The following is a 20,421-nucleotide window of genomic DNA, read 5'->3' as shown; positions in this document are numbered from 1 at the left end:
CCAGGAGCACAGCCCAGGCCTGCCCATCCTCCATGAGCACAGCCCAGGCCTGTCCACCTGAGCGCTCCTCCCGGCAGGACACGGGGTCAAACTTGTTTTAGAATACACATCCCACCTGGACAGTTCTGACAGGGATGTATATATGCTCTACGTCAACTAGGTATTGCCCTGCTAGATCTTCATGTGTATTCTAAATCAGTCACACAACGTGTGAGAAGCACACCCTGGCCACAATGATGGGGAGGGCTTCCCTTAGGGTGTTGCCGGAAGCTTCTGTGTGCCCGACAGAGGCAGCAACACAACCAGCAAATTCCTCACTCTTGAAGCAAAGCAGGCGCTCCTTGCTTCTGATCTGAAAGCAAATAAGGACCATTTGCAACGGGCATTTGCTAGTGAACGGAGCCCTGCTCCCCGCTATGGAAGCACAGCCTGCGCGGCCATCTCGGCTCCACCTGCACCTTCCAGAGGACAAGGCCCAGGGGGAGCCACAGACAGGATGCTGCATTTAACAGCGAACTAAATTATGATACAGGGGAACTCGGAGAGCTCACTGAGATTGACTGCAGGGCTTCAACGGCTGCTAGGGAACCCCAGCAAGGCCCACGTGGCCCCCCATTCCTAAGGGCCACTGCAGCCCCAGCGCGTGCCTGCTCATACCCCACAGATGTGCACCGCTGCCCGTGCTGGTGCATCAGCGGAGGCAAGAGCTAGAGCGTGGCTGGGGCTCCGGGCCCTGCACACCTGGAGTGTGGGTCGGCTGGGGTCAGGGAGCGAGGGCGCCACGAGGTGGGGCACAGGAGAGTGGTGACCGATTAATCGTGGACTGGGCTTATCCACCTGCACTCACTGGACTGAGAAACAGTGACAAATCAGCCTTTTCCTGCCTTTCTGGTCTGCAAGGCCCGGGGCCACGCTGTAGTCCGCCTACAGAGCTGAGAGCCAGAGGTGGCTGTGCCAGGCGTGGCCGCTGCCACTGCCTGCTCGGCGGCAGTCCCTCGGCCCTCCTGCGCAGACAAGAAGCTGCCTCATTGGAGGCGGCCTCCTTTCTCCAGACTCCCAGGCCGTCGGCTGCAGCGAGTGGGACGTCCTTCTTAGCATGTAGTGTGTCTTGTGTCTCCCTCGGGTTTTTAGGTCGGCCTGCTCTACTGGTCCCCGCCCTTCTCACTTCCCAAGCCCAGCACAGCCCTGTAACGCACACCAGAGCTTCGCAGTTGGGCCAGGTGCCACTCCTCCACTTCCCCACCTTTGGTGAGCCTTGGCTTCGCATCTTTCCTGGGTAATGACCCTCTCGCTGGTCACCCCATCTGGACACTCACCCCATTTCCCGCTGACTGGCGCCTGCATCTCCCAGGCCACACCGTCTTCGGGAGTGGCCTGCTCCTTTGCAGAACTGCCCATCCTTTAATCCTATGGCAGTTCTTTAAAGAATCTGTAGGCTCCTTTAGTATTCCTCTTGCATATTGTTAAATCTTCTTGTTAGATTCCACAAAAAGTCTTATCTTCCTTTAATTGAAATGTTTTTAAGTGTTAATTTTAAATAGGCTGCATTTTAACAGGTTATTACTAGTAGTGTAGATGGCCAATAACCTCATCTTCTTGTTTATTTATTTATTTTGTGGTACTGCGGATGGAACCCAGGGGCTTTTCTACCTCCGGGCTATACTCCCAGCCTATTTTATACTTTACTTGGAAACAGGGTCTCACTAGGTTGCTGAGAGCCTAAGTAGCTGAGGCTGGCTTTGAACCTGCGCAATCCTCTTGTCTCAGCCTCACCGCACTGGGATGACAAGCATGTGTCGTCATGCCTGGCTATCTTCTTGTTTTAAAATTCAGCATTTCCATAGAGAAGAGTGTCTCAGGAGTGAAGGGGCAGGCTGGATGGCCTGGCCTCTCAGCAAGAGGGTATCCGAAACATCTTTAGAATGTACATTTAAACATCCTTTGGAGTAAAACCGAGCCCCAGAGAACCTGTGTCAGGCCTGTCGAGGTCACGGCCCCATCCAGAACCTGGGCCCCGGCTTCCTAATTTGCAGGCTCTCGGAACCAGGCCAGTCCTGCACACTTACGCCCAAGGAGAAAGAGGCCCAGGCTTCCAGGCCCAGGCTCGCCGGCCAAGGGAGGCAGCCTTCAGAGCCCCAACTCCAGCCACGCTGCGGCTGCGAGTGCAGCCCAGGACCGGAGGTGGCAGAGAAGCTCCCAGGCCGTCTCGCTGTTCTGTGGTATCATTCCCAGCTCCCGCGGCTGGCTCTGCTATCCACAGGACATCGATCATGAGGTTGTGGCTTCTCCCCAGGGGCTCAGATACTGCCACCCAGGGCTCAGCATCCCACCAGGTGTCCAGAGGAGGCAGAGGGACCGCCGTAGACAGCTGTCATTAGAACTAGAACCAGGAGGGCGGCCTGCACGAGAACCACCGCGTGTCAGCCTCACCCCGTCCCGGCTCAGTAGTCTTGTAATCTCAGTAATCCTTGGTCTCCAGAATCTCATTCACACCTCTGGACTCTGGGGCAGACAGTCCCGGCCTGGTGCCAGAGTGGGCTCCTGACCTTTCCCCAGCATCTCCTGCTGTGGGCTCCTCAGAGCAGCTGAGGGTGCCAAGGGCTGGGAAGATGAGCAGGAGGCTGCAGGCAGGCGGCAGCGCCCCCTGGTGAGCCATTTGCACAGTACCCCTGCTGGTGAGAAGGCACTGTATTGGTAACTGCAGCCCAGCCAGTGCTGGGTCTTGAGGACTGTGCAACAGAGGGCAGGCCAGGGTGTGGAGACCCGCTGACCCGGCAGGGCTGCGGTCAGTCCAGTCTGCACTGCAGGTGCCAAAGATATCGGAAATACCCTCCTTGGGCCTCTCCTCTCCCCTTGCTATTTTTTTTTTTTAAGAAAAAAACAGGGATTACTGAGATTATCCCCACCTCTTTTTTTAGGGAAAAAGCAAACCAAAGTTTTTTCTTAGGCTAATACAGGGAGGCCTGGAGAAGCAGCTTCACGTGCCGGGCAGAGGCACTTTGAGTGTCCAGACACCTATGTTGCTCTGGTTACACTTGAACAACACCTGCCGACTGAAGGGCAGAGGAGCACTCACGCCCCCAAGAAAAATCCACTATCCATGGTGGTAAAAATATTTGGATTAACAGATAAAATTTAGAGCCCGGTATGGTGGCGCACATTTGTAATCCCAGCCTTTGGGAGGCTGAGACAGGATTGTGGTTCACAGCTAGCCTCAGCTACTTAGTGAGGCTCTCTGCAACTCAGTGAGACCCTGTTTCAAAATAAAGAATAAAAAAATAGGGCAGGGGGCATAGCTTGGAGGTCAAATGCCCCTGGGTTGCATTCCCAGACCCGCAAAAAATAAAAACCCAGATAAAATTTAGTATGTTTTTCTTTTTATACTGTTACTTCATTTGGTTTTGGGGAATACTAAGGCTAACTTAAACTCTCCCGCATACTTACAGTAATGGCCACACGCACACCTCAGGCCCGCAGCCCCTCTCCCCGCTCACACGAGGATCCGGAAAGATCTGCTGGCAGAGCTGTTAGAGGGTAGACATGAGCTCACGGAGTGAGCCAGACACAATCTTCACTTCAGAAGACTCAAAATCTGTTCCTACAGTGTGCTAAAACTACCCCAAACTCTGCTAGCTCCGGGCATTTCCTGCGGTCAGTGGCCAGTCAGGGAAATTTCTGGACTTGCCGACACCTCTAGACAGGAGGTCCAGGTGAGGCCTCTGCAGGAGGCCACCAGGCAAGAGCAATGCAAAGCCAGCAAGCGCCGAGTGCAGTGAGTCAGGCCCGGGGAAGGCCGCAGGCCACCCTACAGAGTGGTCCATAAGCTACGGGACACCTGGTAACTCCGGGGTAAGTGCTGGGCACATTCCATGAAGCGTCGGGGCAGGGCGCTGTCCAGCTACGACAGCGATACGGGCCAGAGGCACATCCGCAGGTGCTGACTGCAGCAGCACCACCTGCTGGGTTACACAGAAGGGCTCATTCTGCTCTACTCTTTGTTGGACACTGATATACTTCAGGTGGAGGCCGACTCGGTAGGCTCTGGAGAGGCCAGTGCTTGGAGAGGTGGGATGTGGCCTCCTGAGCCCTTCTGCTCCCAGGCCACAAGGGGCTGGGCGGGATGCAGCGACCGCGGGAGGCGGCCCTACAGCCTGTCTGGGTTCCTGTAAGATGCCATTAGAAGCCTAAACTCCATCACACCTCCCTGCCCTGCTCCTTTTGATATAATAGCCTGAGCCAATTAAGAACAACACCCATCTCTGAAGGTGGCCAGCAAGATGAAGGGGCTGTCACCGCTGAGGCAATCGCCTGAGTGCCAGCCGCCGGCCTCGCCGCACTCACTTTTAATTTCAATATGGTGCCATTTGGGCCAGAAAAAAGAAAGAGTTGTTTTAAAATTAATTACCTTGTCAGTAGCTATTATGATTAAAAAGTAGGCCCACATCAATATCGTGTGCCTAATTCAGAAAGAGAATTACAAGAAGAGCCATAAAAATCAATTTTTTAGGCCTGGAAGGAGTATCTTCTGCTTTGACAGTGATTCCAAGACGTGACACCTCTCGGGGGCGGCGGGGTGCTGCCTTCCTCCTGGTCAGGGCCTCGTCTGCCCGCATCTGCAGGACACTTGCTGCAGCCATGCAGCGGGCTTGAGGGGAGTCACAGACAAAGATTCAGAAGCCATATCTCAGCTTTGGTCACCTCACCACGTGGAAATGGACCTGTGTGGGGCTGCCAGTGCCTCAGAGGGTCTGTGTGGTCAGAGGGCATAGGGACGATCCCGCCAGACAACTATTGCTCCTGAGCCCAAGATGCGGAAGAGGCTGGGAGTGGCTGGCCACCCTTCACCAGTCCGTCTCCTCCACGGCTCCATCACACCCAGGAGCTGGTCTTCCTTGCTTTCCTTTTTTACTTTAAGCCAGAAGCCGCAAGGGTAAGGTCTCTGGCACTGGACTTTTAACTGCCTCGACTGTGTTCAATTGAAAATGGACTACAGACACTTTGTTTCTCAGCTGTGGGAGAATCTATGATTGTCAGTCAATTTTAAACAGTAGAAACACTCACAGCACCCAAAATATTTCATAATGATTTAACCACTTAGAAGTTTCTCTTAATCTTACCTAACCTAATTGATCAGTCTGTCCTAAATGTATTTAAGCCATTTTAATAAACTCACCCAACAAGGGAAATGTGATGACCAGCTCGACACTGCTCCTTGCTCAGCCCAGGTGGAGCCGGGCTGGAGCAGGCCCTGCCCTCCTGGGGCTGCTGGCACCACAGAGCCTGAGCCCCGGGCTGCCTGCAGCGGTGGACAACACAGGATGAAGACAGATCCACCAGGAAGGTGAAGGGGGACCCCGAGTCCACGTTGGGTGGGACCTCAGGTGAGATCCAGTGACCACTGGCTGCACACGGGCTGTAGCCCACTCTGGAGCCTCAACGCCCAGAGTTCTCCACCTCAGAACGCCCACAGTTCTCCAGAGGTGGCCTCTGGCTGCTGCCACCTCAGGGCTGTGCACATCCCGACAGCAGGCCAGGTGCCCTCCCATCCTGAGTCCCAGGCGATGCTGACCACAGCACTCATGTGGGTGCCTGGGACATCGGAGGCCAAGACCACGGCACAACACAGAGACTACTGCATGGCAGAACACGACAGAGGCCCCGGGCCCAGGGAAGGCCAGCGGGGTCCTGGTGGGACAGCCGGACTTCATTATCACAGCCTTCTATACTTTCCTGGATGCCCGAATTAGTTTTCAGTAAAATGACAGCATAGTACGAATTTCACCCGTCATCTGATGCAGGGCAGAGTGGACAGCAAGCTCGCCTCAGCAGGACTGCAACTAGCCTCGACGTGACCTGACTGGGGTGTTCCCAGGGTTCCCGGGAGATGCCGGCACCGGCCCTGGGCTTGGGACAAGTAGGAGGCATGGAGTGGGCTGCAGGCTGGGGGCTTCTCAAGTCATTGCAGGACTGTGTGCCAGGCAGGATGAACTCCAGAGACAGAGGTGTCCTGGAGCCGCCGGGTCTCAGGCAGCCCAGGGGCATGCTTAGACCCTGGGACACCTGCAGCCCCTTCCCAGGGCAGTGGGCAGTCAGGAAGGCACGAGAATAGCCCTGCAGCCACTGCGCCAAGCGCTCGGGGTGACCCAGATCCTTAGCCGGGAGCTCGCCTCTGCCTGGAGACGTGCTGGCTTTTCTTTTGCTCGCTGGAGAGTGAGGCTGATTCTGGGAACAGCCTGGAGAGAAACACTGGGGCTGGAGGGCTCTTTGAGCAGGCTGACAGCTGACAGATGACCGTCCGTAAAGCCACAAAGCGGGGCTGGGGGCGGCCGGAGTCGCGTCGCCTCTCCCTGGGAAACTAATTGCTGGGATTGTTTGGAGGGGACATTATTTCTCCGCAGTCATTTCCTCTGAGTGCCCAAAATGAGCATGAAACAGCTCTTTTGACTGGACACAAAAGGTAAATGTCCCAATGTTGATCCAATTAACTTCAGCGCTGGGACAATGGACTGCGCTTGTGAGAAAATAATGGGGGACAGAGGGGCACTTCATGCCCAGACTTCACAGCCGCGGCGTGGAAATGCCCGCTGGATGGGCCCAGCCACGCTTCAGAGGGGACGTCTCACAGCCGGACCCCGGGGAGGACTCCAGCAGGCACAGGGGACAGTGCAGGTCCTGCCAAGCTGCTCCAGGTGCCCTCGAGCCATGGCAGGAGCCACGTGGGCACCTCCTGGAGTGGCCCAGGGGGGTGTGCGAGCCACTGAATGTGCGACGGCCATCACAGGGCCCCCAGGCTCCCCGCTCCCAAGGCACCCCACACCTTTCAGGCCCTCCGAGTGTGCCGGACCTCTCGGCCTGGCCCTCTCCACAGCCAGGGGCTTGCTGTCTGCTTAGGCTTTTATAACAGAAATCCAAAGCAAAAAGTCACAAATTATACACACAAAACTTGACTGTGATGAATCCTGGCTGGGATGTTGCTCAGAAGTGGCAGGCATGAGGCCCTGGGTCCCCCAGCACCACAAGGGAAAGAGAAAAGAAATCTGAGCCACCTAAGGCTGCTTTGATCAAGTCTCCAGTGTGAATTCTTTCCGAGCACAGTGGCCGCCACACGCTGGAGGGAGGCGCAGGTCTTCCTGCCGTGGCTCCTGTGTGACCCGCTGTGCGGCCCCGCGCGTGGTGGCCCCGGGCAGGCGCCCACTCTGCTCAGAGCTGGCCTCTGGACGTCACACCCGACCTCGTTCTGCTTCTTTACTAACCTTTTTATTTGGGGGTAATCTGAGACTTAGAGAAGAGTTGCAGGGTGCCGAGTGCCTCTTCCCCCAATTGTTGGGGTGCACGTTGCCCCCACGGTCTGACGACCCCCACTCCCACAGCTCGGGGGAGACAGTGACTAGCCAGGGCACCCTCACTGCCTCCCGCAGCAGCGGCACCTAGACAAAGCTCGCTGCGGTTCCCAGTGCCGCCTGAATGCTGCGCTGTTGGTGGCCACGTCCGTTCAAAGGGCCAGCGCAGCTTTGTCCTCCCCGATCAGCACGGCAGAATGCAGCCTGCTGGTGGCTGCCAAAAGGTTAGCAGCCCCGATGAAAGGGCGGCCCATTATTCACCGCTCCTACAGAGCATCCTTTGTGCTGGCGGCCCGGCCCTGTGTGGCGGAGGTCCGGATCTGCGGCTGGCTGAGTTCGCCACAGAAGCCATTCATGGGAATGCAACAAGCAGAAAAGTGGCCCCAAGCCCCGAGGCAGTGTGGCAGTGACACACTTTAATGCCATACCACACCGACAACCTGAGCACGGTCACCAAGCCCAATGCACAGCTCCCGGGCGCCCTGGGAGGTCTCAGAAAAGCTTGGTGCGGGAGCAGGAAGAACCGCCCCCGAGGGCTGTGGACATGGCCCTTAAACTGGGCTGCTGTGCAGAGAGGGCGCCCAGCCCCCGGCTGCTGCAGGGGCGCTGGGGAAGGACTGAGGGCCGCCTGTGGCCGAGGCAGCCTCCTTGCTGAGCTTGCGTGACACTGCGCCTGCAGTGCCAGCTTTAGGTTTGGGCTCGGGCAGCGTGAGCAGGTGGCCACAGCAATGGGGCCTCTGTGGCCACACCACGCAGGGCCACGCAGCAGGTGCTCCTGGACAGGCATGAAGGGAGTGTGGGAGCCGGGGAGAACAAGGGGACTAAAGGAGGACCCCAGGGCTGGGCAGGGGCACGTGCAGTGGGTCAGGGGCCTGAGCCCCACACCACCGGCCGGGCCGCATTTCACAAGGTGGGCGGGAACTCAGGCTGGGGACTCAGGCCACCTCTGAGCGGGGAGCCAGCCCTGGGCGGGGAGCCAGCCCTGGCCGGAGGGCAAGGCTGCGCGCTGGAGACAGGCTGGGCTGGCTGGACTGCAAAGGACCAGCGGAGTCCCTGGGCTGGCCTGGCTCTCCCGGGTGGGAAGGCGTGTCCAGAGGTCATGACAGCACAGGCCTGGGGAATGGCAGCACGGGGCTGGGAACCTGACTGTGGTTCCCTGAGCAGGGGCCGTCCAGGAGGGACATGAGGGCAGCAGGTGAGGAGCCCAGGATGGCCGCCTGGCGCGCATGCAGCTGTAGGGAAAGGTGCTGCAGGAGGCCTGGGTTCCCCTCCCCTCCCCTCTTCTCCTCTTCTCTCCTTGGCACACATGCCCTGCCCCGTGCGAGCCGGCGTATGCTCACACTGTGCACGCTATGCTCACGTTGGCCATGAGAGAAGACCTCCCCAGGCAGCTGTTCTGTGACCCCACCTGACTTGAGGGTTTCCCCGGACGCCCCTCAGGCCACAGTTCTTGCTGGGAAGAAAATGTGCCCAGTGCCCAGGTCGCCTTATGTGGGCCAACCCAGCACTCAAGTCTGAGGCGCTGGCTCAGCATGTCATGTGTGGCCCAGGGCTCAGGAGCCCCGCAATAGCCCACTTCAGGTGAACGCCGTTCTTCAGTTGGAAACCTCCTCCAAAGAGTCTCCCAGAGGCCCGGGGAGTACCCCATGCCCAGTCTCTGGGTCCAGCCCTCGGAGGGGCTGGAGCATGCAGGCAGGAGAAACTGCCGCAGTCGGAGCCCAAGCAGAGGCGGGAGGTCCCTGCCCTGATGGTCACCAAGGCCACCTGTACTCCTCCCAGAGAGTAAGGCCTGGCCAGCTGGCCAAAGGACAGAGCCAGGAGGGATGCAGCCCTGTGCAGAACCACCCGAGCTGACCCTTCATGGCTGGGAACTGCCCTGAGAGGGCTGGAGTCCTGGTCATGGCGAAGGCCGGAGCGACTGGGGCGCCTGTTTCTGAAGCACACCCACGGCAGCCCCCTGGCTCTGAGAGTCTTCCCTGCTGGTGCTCATGCCTGACACATCTCTTCACAGCGCTGTTTTCCATCCTTCCCACAGGAAGAGTCAGGAGGGGTGACATGACAGTGTCCAGCCCACCTGGTGAGGGCCTGCTCCAGCTGGTGAACCGGGCTGGGGCTCTCTGGCCTCCATGGCTTGGCATTCCCCAAAGCCACTGGAAACAGGAACATGACCCAGGAAGCGGCCTCCCAGAATGGACCCCGCCGTGCTCCGGAGTAGCAGGACAGGGCAGCACCTACCTGTCGAGCACGTAGCCCAGGGCCTTGTGCCGGATGCCTGAGTACACCGAGGGGCTTGTTTCCCAGGCCACCAAGTTGGACGCGTCGTGGAAAAGATGGATGTTCACCAAGTCGAAGGCACTGTAACCGAGGAAAGGGAGCAGGTGAGCGAGGCCGCACCCTGGGCCTCCCTGCACCCTAGGGACACGGGCACCGGCTCTCTCCCTGGCATAGGAGCCACCTGCACCCTGGGAACCTGCCAGCCGCCCGCCTGTCCTCGGCTGCTGTGGGCTAACCCAGAGTGCCACCTCCCCTGAGGCCAGAGGACACGAGAAGGCCTCACAAATGCAGGCAGCCTGGGCAGTAAAACCTGACTGCTCTTCTTCAGAGAGAAGGACGGTAGAATTACAAAACCCATCACAGCTACTGGCTAAACAGAGAGGAGGACGTGCCTCTGACCTCAGCTCCCGAGGCCACCTGATACACCACTGTCAGGGTCTCCTGAACACGGGGTGGGGGCGCTGAGGCAGACGGGTGGACCACCCTTACACCCCGCCAAAAGCTCTCGAGCACACAGCTCGAGGGAGCCCTGCAGCAGCCCCACGGACGGCTGCCATGGACTTGGGAGGCTGGACTCTGGCCTGGGCTGGCCTTACCCATACACCAGAGTCTTCGGCCTCCACACCGGCCTGATCATATCCACGTCACCAGGCGAGGCCCTGGCACTGACCTCGGGGCTCGCTGCCATGCTGAGTCCTCCCCTCTCCTCAGTGATTACCATGAAGGGAGATGGCAGGTCTGCGCCTCCCTCCAGCCTGTGGTCACTGGCCCCTGGGCCCGACCACCCTGCCCCTGCCTCTGGAGGTCCAGGCCCAGGGTGCCTCTCCACACTGTCCTAGGGCTGGGCCCTGGGACCAAGGGCACAGGGCAGCAGGGTGGATGAGGTCACAGGACTGTGGTCCTCACCCCCCTCTGCACTCTGTTCTGGGCTGCATGAGGAGGGGTGCCCACCATGGCCTGGGGTCAACTCTCCAGAGCTGGGCGGTCAGGGGCCAGCAGCCCCCTCGTGACATGGCCAAACCCCAGAGGGGCCTTTGAGGCCAGAGCCCAGGCAGTCACGCTGCTCAGGCTGAGAGCGAGGGTGGTCTGTGCCACAGCAGCAGGTCTACAGGCAGAAAACCCTGGAAGGAGAGTAAAATGAAGCCCCAGGCAAACACGCCATGGGGCAGGAGGGAAGCCGGGGGAGAAGCCAGGGAGAAGCCAGGAGGAAGCCAGGGAAAAGTCAGGGGCGGAAGTCAGGGGAGAAGCCGGGAGAGGGGGGGGGAGCCAGGAGGGAAGCCAGGGGAGAAGCCGGGGAAGCAGCCAGGGGGAAGCCAGGGGGGAAGCTAGGGATAAGCCAGGGAGAAGCCAGGGGGGAAGCCAGGAAGAAGCCAGGGGGGAAGCCAGGGGGGAAGCCGGGGGAAGCCAGGGAGAAGCCGGGGGGGGTGTGTAGCCAGGGGGGAAGCCGGGGTGGGGGGCCAGGGGGAAGCCAGGGGAGAAGCCAGGGGGGAAGCTAGGGGGGAAGACAGGGGAGAAGCTGGGGGGGGTGCCCAGGAGGGAAGCCAGGGGGAAGCCATGGGGGAAGCAAGGGGAGAAGCCGGGGGGGAAGCCAGGAGGAAGCCAGGGGGGAAGCTAGGGAGAAGCCAGGGAAAGCCAGGGGAGAAGCCAAGGAAGAATCCAGGAGGAAGCCAGGGGGGAAGCCAGGGAGAAGCCAGGGAGAAGCCAGGGAGAAGCCAGGGGGGAAGCCAGGGGAGAAGCCAGGGGGGGAAGCCAGGGGAGAAGCCAGAGGGGAAGCCAGGAGGAAGCCAGGGGGGAAGCCAGGGGAGAAGCCAGGGGGGAAGCCAGGGGGGAAGCCAGGGGAGAAGCCAGAGGGGAAGCCAGGGAAAGCCAGGGGAGAAGCCAGGGGGGAAGCCAAGGAAGAATCCAGGGGGAAGCCAGGGGAGAAGCCAGGGGGGAAGCCAGGAGGAAGCCAGGGGGGAAGCCAGGGAGAAGCCAGGGGAGAAGCCAGGGAAAGCCAGGGGAGAAGCCAGGGGGGAAGCCAAGGAAGAATCCAGGGGGAAGCCAGGGGAGAAGCCAGGGGGGAAGCCAGGAGGAAGCCAGGGGGGAAGCCAGGGAGAAGCCAGGGGAGAAGCCAGGGAAAGCCAGGGGAGAAGCCAGGGGGGAAGCCAAGGAAGAATCCAGGGGGAAGCCAGGGGGGAAGCCAGGGGGGAAGCCAGGAGGAAGCCAGGGGGGAAGCCAGGGAGAAGCCAGGGGGGAAGCCAGGGAAAGCCAGGGGAGAAGCCAGGGGGGAAGCCAGGGAAAGCCAGGGGAGAAGCCAGGGGGGAAGCCAGGGAGAAGCCAGGGAAAGCCAGGGGAGAAGCCAGGGGGGAAGCCAGGGGGGAAGCCAGGGGGGAAGCCAAGGAAGAATCCAGGGGGGAAGCCAGGGGGGAAGCCAGGGGAGAAGCCAGGGGGGAGGCCAGGAGAAGGCCACAGTAGGAACCAGGAAGAGCCCTGCTGTGCCTTCTCAGCTAGAGGAGCCAGGTGCTGCCCTTGGACGGAGTGCCCACAGGAAGGCCAGCCTTGGACAGCCCAGTGGAGATGGGGCTGCCAACTCCTCCACCCTGGCAGCCAGGCCACAGTGCACACAGGCTCCCTGCTAGCTCGCCAAGTGGCGACTCTGCACATGGGCTCACGCTCAGGTTTGGGAGAATTGAGACCTTCGGCTAAGTCCCCATTTGTGCCAAGCGCCTGGACTTAGGAAGGAGTGACAGCTCCGTGTCACATGCCGTCGCCTGGGACCAACATGCGGGGTCCCCATTCACGATGGCGAGGCCTCGGGAGAGACGCCTGCCACCACACTGGCACAGGATGCACACAGGGGCCAGAGACGCCGCAGCAGAGCCCGCCGCAGCGCCACCTACCAGTCAGCGATGCACCACCTCGTCCGGATGAAGCCTTTCCTTGACCATTTGCACTGCAAAGCAAAGGCCAACAGTGAGCTCGAGCCAGGGAAGGCCAGGTCCCTCGCCAGGACTCCGCCACGAGGAGCCGGGAGCCAGGGAGCCCACGCTGCCCCAGCCCTCCCCAGCACGCCCGCCCAGCAGCGCCACCTCGTGGTCTCTGCACGGCCCGGGAGCAGAGCAAGGCTGTCCCAGGCAGCCTTTGCCAGGCTTGAACGCGGTCCTCACACTCGCCAGGCAGCAGAGCTGAGAGGCGGGGCTTCTGAGCGGTGGCTAAGTCACCAGGGCTCTCCTCTCCAGAACTCTTGCTGCACTTATAAAAGGCCTTGTGAAGGGAGTCTTGGCCCCCTGCCCCTCACCATGTGGGGACGAAGCCTCGCCAGACACCACGCCTGCAAGGGCCTGGGTCTTGACTTGCAGGGCCGAGAACCTTAGAAGAAAGTCCCTACTGTTTACACGCCAGCAGGCCGGGTGTTCCGTATGTGAGGCTGGCGAGGAGGCGGAGCGCAGAGAACCCAGCAGAGGCGAGAAAAGTGGCCCTAACCGCCCCGGCCCCGGCCCAGAAGCCTACCTGCCAAGACCGCCCATGGGGAAAGCCGCGACTGTGTAGCTACCCCTCCCTCTAACGCCACCGATTCCCCTCGTGGTCCAGGAGGGGGAAGGCCGTGCAGAGGCGCGGGAGTGGCCCTGGTAAGGCAGAGGGGCAGGCCCCCGCAGTCCGCCCCAGCGGCGCTGACCAGCTTGGGTTTGTGCTCATGGGGAGCCAAGGTGGCCGCAACAGCCTGGCTGTCCAGCGGGAGGTTCTGGCTGGGCTGCCGAGCACTAGCAGTGCGTAATGGAACGCTGAGCCCTGCGATCCTCTTGTCTGGGCCTCCCAAGTACTGGGATCGCAAGTGTGCACCACCACGCTAGGCTAAACTCCTCGTCTTGATTTCAGTGACAGGAGCCCAGCTCGTGGGAACCAAGTGAAGAGTCGCCGGGCGGCGGAAACCACCTCTCCCCAGCCAGCCCTGCTGCGGGGTGGGGCCTGAAGCAGTCAGCCTGGGGGCGGAGGGGAGGGTGAATCTGGAAGGCAGAGGACAAGGGCGAGCACTGCGCCGCCTTTACGGTGCAAGGCCACCCCCTGCAAGGTGACCATGCGTTCATCGCTGAACACGCTCCCTGGGTCAAAGGCAGTCCAGAGAAATGGGCTCCAGGCAGCTTTGCGCTTGACTGTACTTCCTTAGGCTGTCCCTATTCTTCACGCTTCTTGGACAAGGGCTATCCAGCTCACGGTGCCGCTTCCCCCTCACCCCAGACAGCGGCGTGGTGCCTGATCCCAGCGCTCTGCTCAAAGCCCTCGCGGCCGCTGCATGGCCCTCTGCTCACAGCACTCAGCGCTGCCGGCTTCCCGCTGCACTCAGCCCCAGCGGCACGCGCAGCCCTGCCTGTTCTCCACCCCGCCCAGGTGCCCGTGCTGGGCTTCAGGGCCAGGGGCTCTTCTGCCTGCCCCTGGCTCCCACCCACACGCACAAGCCGACTCTGTGCTGGAGACTCCAGGCAGCGGCAGTGGTCGCGGGCTGCTGCAGCAGCCTGCCTGCCCGCCCCGCCCTCTGGCACCCTGCGCTGGCAAGCTGGTCCACAGCCCTGGGGCAGCGTGTTCTACAGAGAAGAGCGGCTGTCCCCGGGCCACCACCCGCTGGCTCAGAGAAGGCCTGTCCAGGGAAGCAGCCAGGCCAGGCTGGACGTGGCCTCCTACACTCCCTCCGCCAGGCATGCTGGGACCCAGACCAAATATGGTCCTGCTTCTACCCAGAACTTAATATGGCGTCAACGGCTGCACTTTCACTACAAACAGCAGGCACTTGTACATTTTTGGACTAAAATTTAATTCTCATTCTCCTCAGTTTTTTTTTTCTTCTTTTGTGTGTGTGTGTGTGTGTGTGTGTGCGCGCGTGTGTGTGTAGCTATTCTACCTTGAGCTACGCCGCCAGCCCTATTTTTTTTTAATTCTTTATTTTGAAACAGGGTCTCACTAAGTTGCAGGGGCCTCACTAGCTGAGGCTGGCCTCAAACCTGTGATCCTCCTGCCTTAGCCTCCCAAGCTCTGGGATCACGTGTGTGCCACCACGCCCGGCTGAGCTTTCAATATTGTATAAGTTATGGTGTGTGTGTGTGTGCATGTGTGTGTCTGTATCTTGGATCTATGTACATGTGAAAATATCTTGTTTTAGGTCTTTAACTTTCCTTAATATCAAAGCATTATTTTGAATATTATTAGACTAACAAAGCAGGAGATGCGTTATTTTTGTATGATATAGACTGGTAGTAACAGCAATTATAGGATTTTAATACAATTCAAATTTTTTAACTAAATTGCAGGTTAATATCAGAAAATTCAACAGTGTAATACTGTTATACCAGAGTATTTTGATAAAATATTTGTAGAAAACATGTTCCTTGAGATACGCTCATCATTGTAATAATGAATGTGTTCAGACTGCATTTTTGACAGGTTTCCAGTACAGCCACAGCCCACGACATCCTGCCACGCTCCCAGCCTGGGCTGAGGTTTGCCACAAGCCGGGGGTCTGGGCTGGACGGAATGCTGCTCCCTCCCAGCCTGTGACAGTCGGCCCGCAGCGTCCCAGGGACCTGGCAGGACGGTGTTCCCTCACCTCACCAAGGAGGAGCCAAGGGCCTGCAGACCCTCACCCACCCTGGACCACCAGCCCCGAGACACAGGAGCAGACCTAGAGCTCACACCCCTCGTTCCTGGTCCAGTCCCTCTTTCCAACCAGGGGCTTCCCGCCCCTCTTCTGGCCCAGCCTGAGAACTCAGGAATGCACACCCCAACATGTGTGCGTGTGTATATACAAATGCATGTGTGCCCAAAAGTACACACACCCCAAGTCATCAACGGTGCAGGTACCCTTTTGAAGGAGGCCCCAGAGTGACATCCAGAGTACCCCCAACAAATACGCACTCACAAACACACGCAGATGCACACACAGGCCTGTGCTCAGGGCGCACGGCTGGGAGCAGAGGGCAGAAGCCCAGCCCTGCTGCAGGCCCAGATGCTCTGGACCCCAGGGGCCCCGCAAGTCCCCAGACGCAGGTGCTGTTGCTTGAGCTGCTGCAAAGGAGACCATGTGCATGAGTGGGCCGGGGCTCTTCCCTTCCAATCATGCTCTAGAACTTCCTGCCCACTGACCATCTTCTGAAGCCTCTGGTCATAAACTCCTCAGACCAGAAGGGGTGGCGGCAGCCTCGTGCTCCTGGGGTGGCTGCTCCCTGGCTCTGCGTGGCCTCTGCCCTAGAGAGGCCAGTGCTGTGTGGAAGGGAAGCCACACCACACCTGGTGGGAGAAGCTCTCACTCACCCAGCACGGCACCTGCTCAGTACTGTTAGCAGGTTCCCCGAGTGGATGGGCAACGAACGCAGGCAGTCTCATCTACTAAGAGATAACATAAATCGCTGCGGAGGAGAGAGGGCTGTGGGGAGGTGATGGCACGCGGCCCTGTGTGGACGGCCTGCTCGGAGCATTAGTGGATTAATCCATCTCTCACCGGCGCATGCAGCGGGGCCTATGATCTATGGTAGCAACCAATTTCTCACTACGGGCGAGGGGAAAAAATGACTCGCCCGATCGACTACACAAATCTGCTTTTTAAAAATGGCCTCACATTATCTGGAGTGTTGCTCCCAGAGGCGTCATTTGAAATTCATACTGAGCCAAAAGCACCCATAAATCAACAGGGAAAGTTTTGTTAGTTTTAGATGCAGTGGGCTGTAATTATTTGGAATTGCATTACGCCTCCATCAGGGTAATTACATTTAGATTATCCTTAAGTGATGGTAATAAAAGAAAGAGAAATCAGTCTTAAACTAATTCCCTCCCCCAAAATGTGCTCGAGCACAGCGAGGCCTGGCAGAGGGTGTGCGGGAGGCAGCCCAGGCAGGCTGCAGGGCTGTTCCCCGCCACGCTCCGGCACAGCAAGCCCTGGGATCTGCCCTCTGCAGCGCGACTCGTTTTGTGAAATTCTGCACGTTAAAAAGTACCACCCAGCTGGGCGTGGTGGCGCACGCCTGTAATCCCTGCGCTTGGGAGGCGGAGACAGGAGGATCACACAGGTTCGAAGCCAGCCGCGCTGGCTTAAGAGACCCTGTTTCCAAATAAAGATATAAAAATAGGTCTGGGAGTATAGCCCAGAGGTAGAAGGGCTTCCAGGAACCTCAGTACCACCACCAAAAAAAAAAAAAAAAAAAAGGACCACCCTGCTGGCAGAATGTTAGAACTTGTGGATTTTAACATGACCGTTCCCTTCTATAATTACCAGGGTTAATGGAACCATGAATCCACTTGCCTACAGAAGGGACCAAGACAACTCCCCATGCAGCGGCCCTGGGAAGGCCAAGGCCTCCACGGGCCCAGGCACCAGCCACCACAGGGTCTGCCCATCAGCTGACAAGGATGCGAGTCTGGGGCTCCCTGAAGACTCTCTTCCTTCCTGTGAGAAGACACCAGCAGGTGGTCACAAAGGCCAACACAACCCTGGCCCTCTGGCGATGCAGCCACAGGCATGATGAGGGGCACTGAGTGTGAGGTGAGCACACAGCAGCAGAGCCGTGTGTGCCGACGGAATGGGGACCTCATGCTCCTGCCAGCTCGCGCACGTGGACGGGGTGGGAGCACACGGGGTGCCACTGGTGAGGGCTAAGCACACAGCACACAGTGCACGGTGTGGCTCTGCGGGATCTCGCAGGCACGTGTGCAAGGCTGGGGGCAGAGGGCAGGTGCCATCCCCAGGAGGAGAGTGTTCCTGAGCCCGTGCCCAGCAGCTCGGAGCCTTGACGGTCGGGGGGACCCTCTGGGATCTGCCGACCTCTTCTCAAAACCTTGAGACAGTTTAAAGTAGTATTTGAAGGAGAAAGTTGCAGAGACAGTCCTGGATTGCGGGGGTAGGGGGCGGCTCAAATGGCCTGCAGCTCATATCCAGACACCTCCACCGCCTGCTCCCTGAAGGGCGTGGCAGCAGCTCAGAGCAGGACTCTGCTTTCCTCACCCCACCTCCCAGCACGGCCCCTTGGGTCTGCTCCAGGCACTCGGAGGAGAGCCCTGGTCAGTGCCTCCGGTGTGCAAGGGCCACTCCAGGTGGACAGAGGCCTGAGTCAGCTCTAAGCCAGCCCAACAGCAGCTTCTCGGCCCAAGCCTGCTGAGGTCCCCGCCAGGCCACCCAAAGAATGTCACCACACGCAGGAGAGGCCTCGTGACACACAGGTGTGGCTGTACCTGGAGGGCTCCTGCCAGTCCTGGAGCCTCAGGACACGTTGCAGGGGGCGAGGTAGCAGGCTGGGGGGCAGGCCAGGCCGCTAGGCCAGGAGGCCGGCGGCTGACACTGCGTCCTTGGCCTGGGAGGATGGATGAGGGAGCTGAGCCCCAGGGTGACATGAGCACCCATCCTTCATGGAGGCCCCTTCGCTCGAGGAGCAGCCATAAAACAAGTTAATAAAGCCGTGGCCTTGCTGGGAATCAGCTCTGCAGGCAGGCGGGCGGGTGGGCTGCCGCACTGCAGCCCCTGAAGGCACAGGTGAGGCGCATTCGAGTGGTGGTCCTGCACAGCGTCCAGGAGCCCAGCCACAGCTGGCGTCAGAAGGCGCCGGCGCTCAGCTCCACCTCAGCACCCTACGTGCTTCCGTGAAGGTGTCCCCAACCCCACTGGATTTAACAGGACGGAAGGGCAGGGAAACAGAGCCAACATGTGAAGCACACGGTTCGGTGGCTCTGAAGATGCTGCTGTGAGTCTTGCTAAAAAACAGCACCCAAACCAGAGGGTGCGGTCTAAGGCCTCACCAAGAGCACAGCGCGCCCGAGGGTGCGGTCTAAGGCCTCACCAAGAGCACAGCGCGCCCGAGGGTGCGGTCTAAGGCCTCACCAAGAGCACAGCGCGCCCGAGGGTGTGGTCTAAGGCCTCACCAAGAGCACAGTGCGCCCGAGGGTGCGGTCTAAGGCATCACCAAGAGCACAGGGCGCCCGAGGGTGCAGTCTAAGGCCTCACCAAGAGTACACAGCACCCAAACCAGAGGGTGCGGTCTAACAGTCTAACGGTCTAAGGGCCTTACCTAGAGCACAGGATTCCGGAGGGTGCGGTCTAAGGGCCTCACCAAGAGCACAAGGTACTAAAGGAACGCACCACAACCCAAAGGCGGCCCCGGCATTTACGATGCGCTGCGTCTGGGGGCAGGGGTGGCACTGTAAACAACGTCCGGACTTCTCGATTCCTAAGCGCTCTGGGTGAGGCGGGCGTGGTGTGGGCACATCCTCCAGCTCCACGCTGGCTCCACGCTGGCTGCCCCCGGGCAGCGGGCAAGGCCCAAGGCCAAGACATGGTGCTGGGCGGAGAAGAGGCACACCACGCACACAACAGCCAGGCTGGGGCTCGGGGCCTCCTAGCCCCCTGGTCCCATCACCAAGCGGCCCTGTACCCCAGGTTGTGGGATCCAGGCCCACCAGGAGCGGAGCGGGCGACATTGGCCTGTGTCTCTGGGATGGTCCTTTGGTCTGGAAACGGTGACTGCAGAATACACCCACTAACTGACGCTGGGCGCTTAGGTTCCCACCGCCCTCATCTAGGATGAGCAGGTCGGAACCTTCCCAAGGAGCACACGGAGCAGGAGCAGCGCCCAGCCTGCGGTCGCCGGCTATGGGGTTGACAGTTCATACCTAAATGTCACTGGCGCCGCGCGTTCTGAAGCACTGCAGCGGGGCGCCCTGCTCACATACCTCGGGGAAGTAGTCCTGCGGGAACTTCTCCTTCTCCAGCATGGGGGTGCTCTCCAGGGTGTCGGAGTAGATCTCCTTGCCAGTGACTTTCCTATACTTCTTAGCTGGAAAAGACCAGAGGAGGATGTAAACAACTGCATCGCTGCACCCCACCCAGCCAGCCAGCCAGGGGCAGCTGGGCTGTGCCCACCACGCTGCCCCAGCCAGCCAGCCATGGGTGGCTGCGCTGTGCCCACCATGCTGCCCCAGCCAGCCAGCCACGGGCGGCTGCGCTGTGCCCACCACGCTGCCCCAGCCAGGCAGCCATGGGCAGCTGTGCTGTGCCCACCACGCTGCCCCAGCCAGGCAGTCAAGGCAGCTGGGCTGTGCTCACCATGCTGCCCCATCCAGGCAGCCACAGGCTACTGGGCTGTGCCCCACCACGCTACCCCACCCAGCCAGCAATGGGCTGCCGCACTGTGCCACCACACTGCCCCAGCCAGCCAGCCACGGGTGGCTGCACTATGCCCACCACACTGCCCCAGCCAGCCAGCCACGGGCGGCTGCACTGTACCACCACACTGCCCCAGCCAGGCAGCCACGGGCGGCTGCGCTGTGCCCACCACGCTGCCCCATCCAACCAGCCACGGACGGCTAGGCTGTGCCCACCATGCTGCCCGAACCAGCTAGTCACGGGCAGCTGTGCTGTGTCCACCACGCTGCTCCAGCCAGCCAGCCACGGGCTGCTGCGCTGTGCCCAACACGCTACCCCATCCAGGCAGTCAAGGCGGCTGGGCTGTGCCCACCAAGCTGCCCCATCCAGCCAGCCACGGGCTGCTGGGCTGTGCCCACCACATTGCCCCATCCAGGCAGCCACGGGCAGCTGGGCTGTGCCCCACCATGCTGCCCCATCCAGCCAGTCACAGGTTGCTGAGCTGTGCCCACCACATTGCCCCATCCAGGCAGCCACAGGCTACTGGGCTGTGCCCCACCACGCTGCCCCATCCAGGCAGACAAGGCGGCTGGGCTGTGCCCCACCACGCTGCCCCATCCAGGCAGTCAAGGCGGCTGGGCTGTGCCCACCACGCTGCCCCATCCAGCCAGCCACGGGCGGCTGCGCTGTGCCCACCATGCTGCCCCAGAGCAG

At 60.0% G+C, this 20,421-nt stretch overlaps 1 protein-coding gene across 1 annotated transcript in view; it reads right to left on the bottom strand.

The window, feature by feature from the left end:
- INPP5A (inositol polyphosphate-5-phosphatase A) overlaps positions 1–20,421 on the bottom strand; it is a gene marked incomplete at both ends in the record, with an annotated part of 184,677 nt that overhangs the window by 36,894 nt on the left and 127,362 nt on the right. The window contains 3 exons of the mRNA XM_080695419.1: positions 9,576–9,695; positions 12,494–12,546; positions 19,296–19,399. Of these exons, the coding sequence (XP_080551545.1) occupies positions 9,576–9,695; positions 12,494–12,546; positions 19,296–19,399 (277 nt within the window). The remainder of the gene's footprint in view (positions 1–9,575; positions 9,696–12,493; positions 12,547–19,295; positions 19,400–20,421) is intronic.

The sequence above is a fragment of the Muscardinus avellanarius genome, assembly GCF_963383645.1.
Source record: "Muscardinus avellanarius genome assembly, chromosome: 4".
Taxonomy (NCBI): Eukaryota; Metazoa; Chordata; class Mammalia; order Rodentia; family Gliridae; genus Muscardinus; species Muscardinus avellanarius.
The sequence above is the reverse complement of the archived record's forward strand: the minus strand, read 5'-3'. Positions and strand labels throughout refer to the sequence as shown.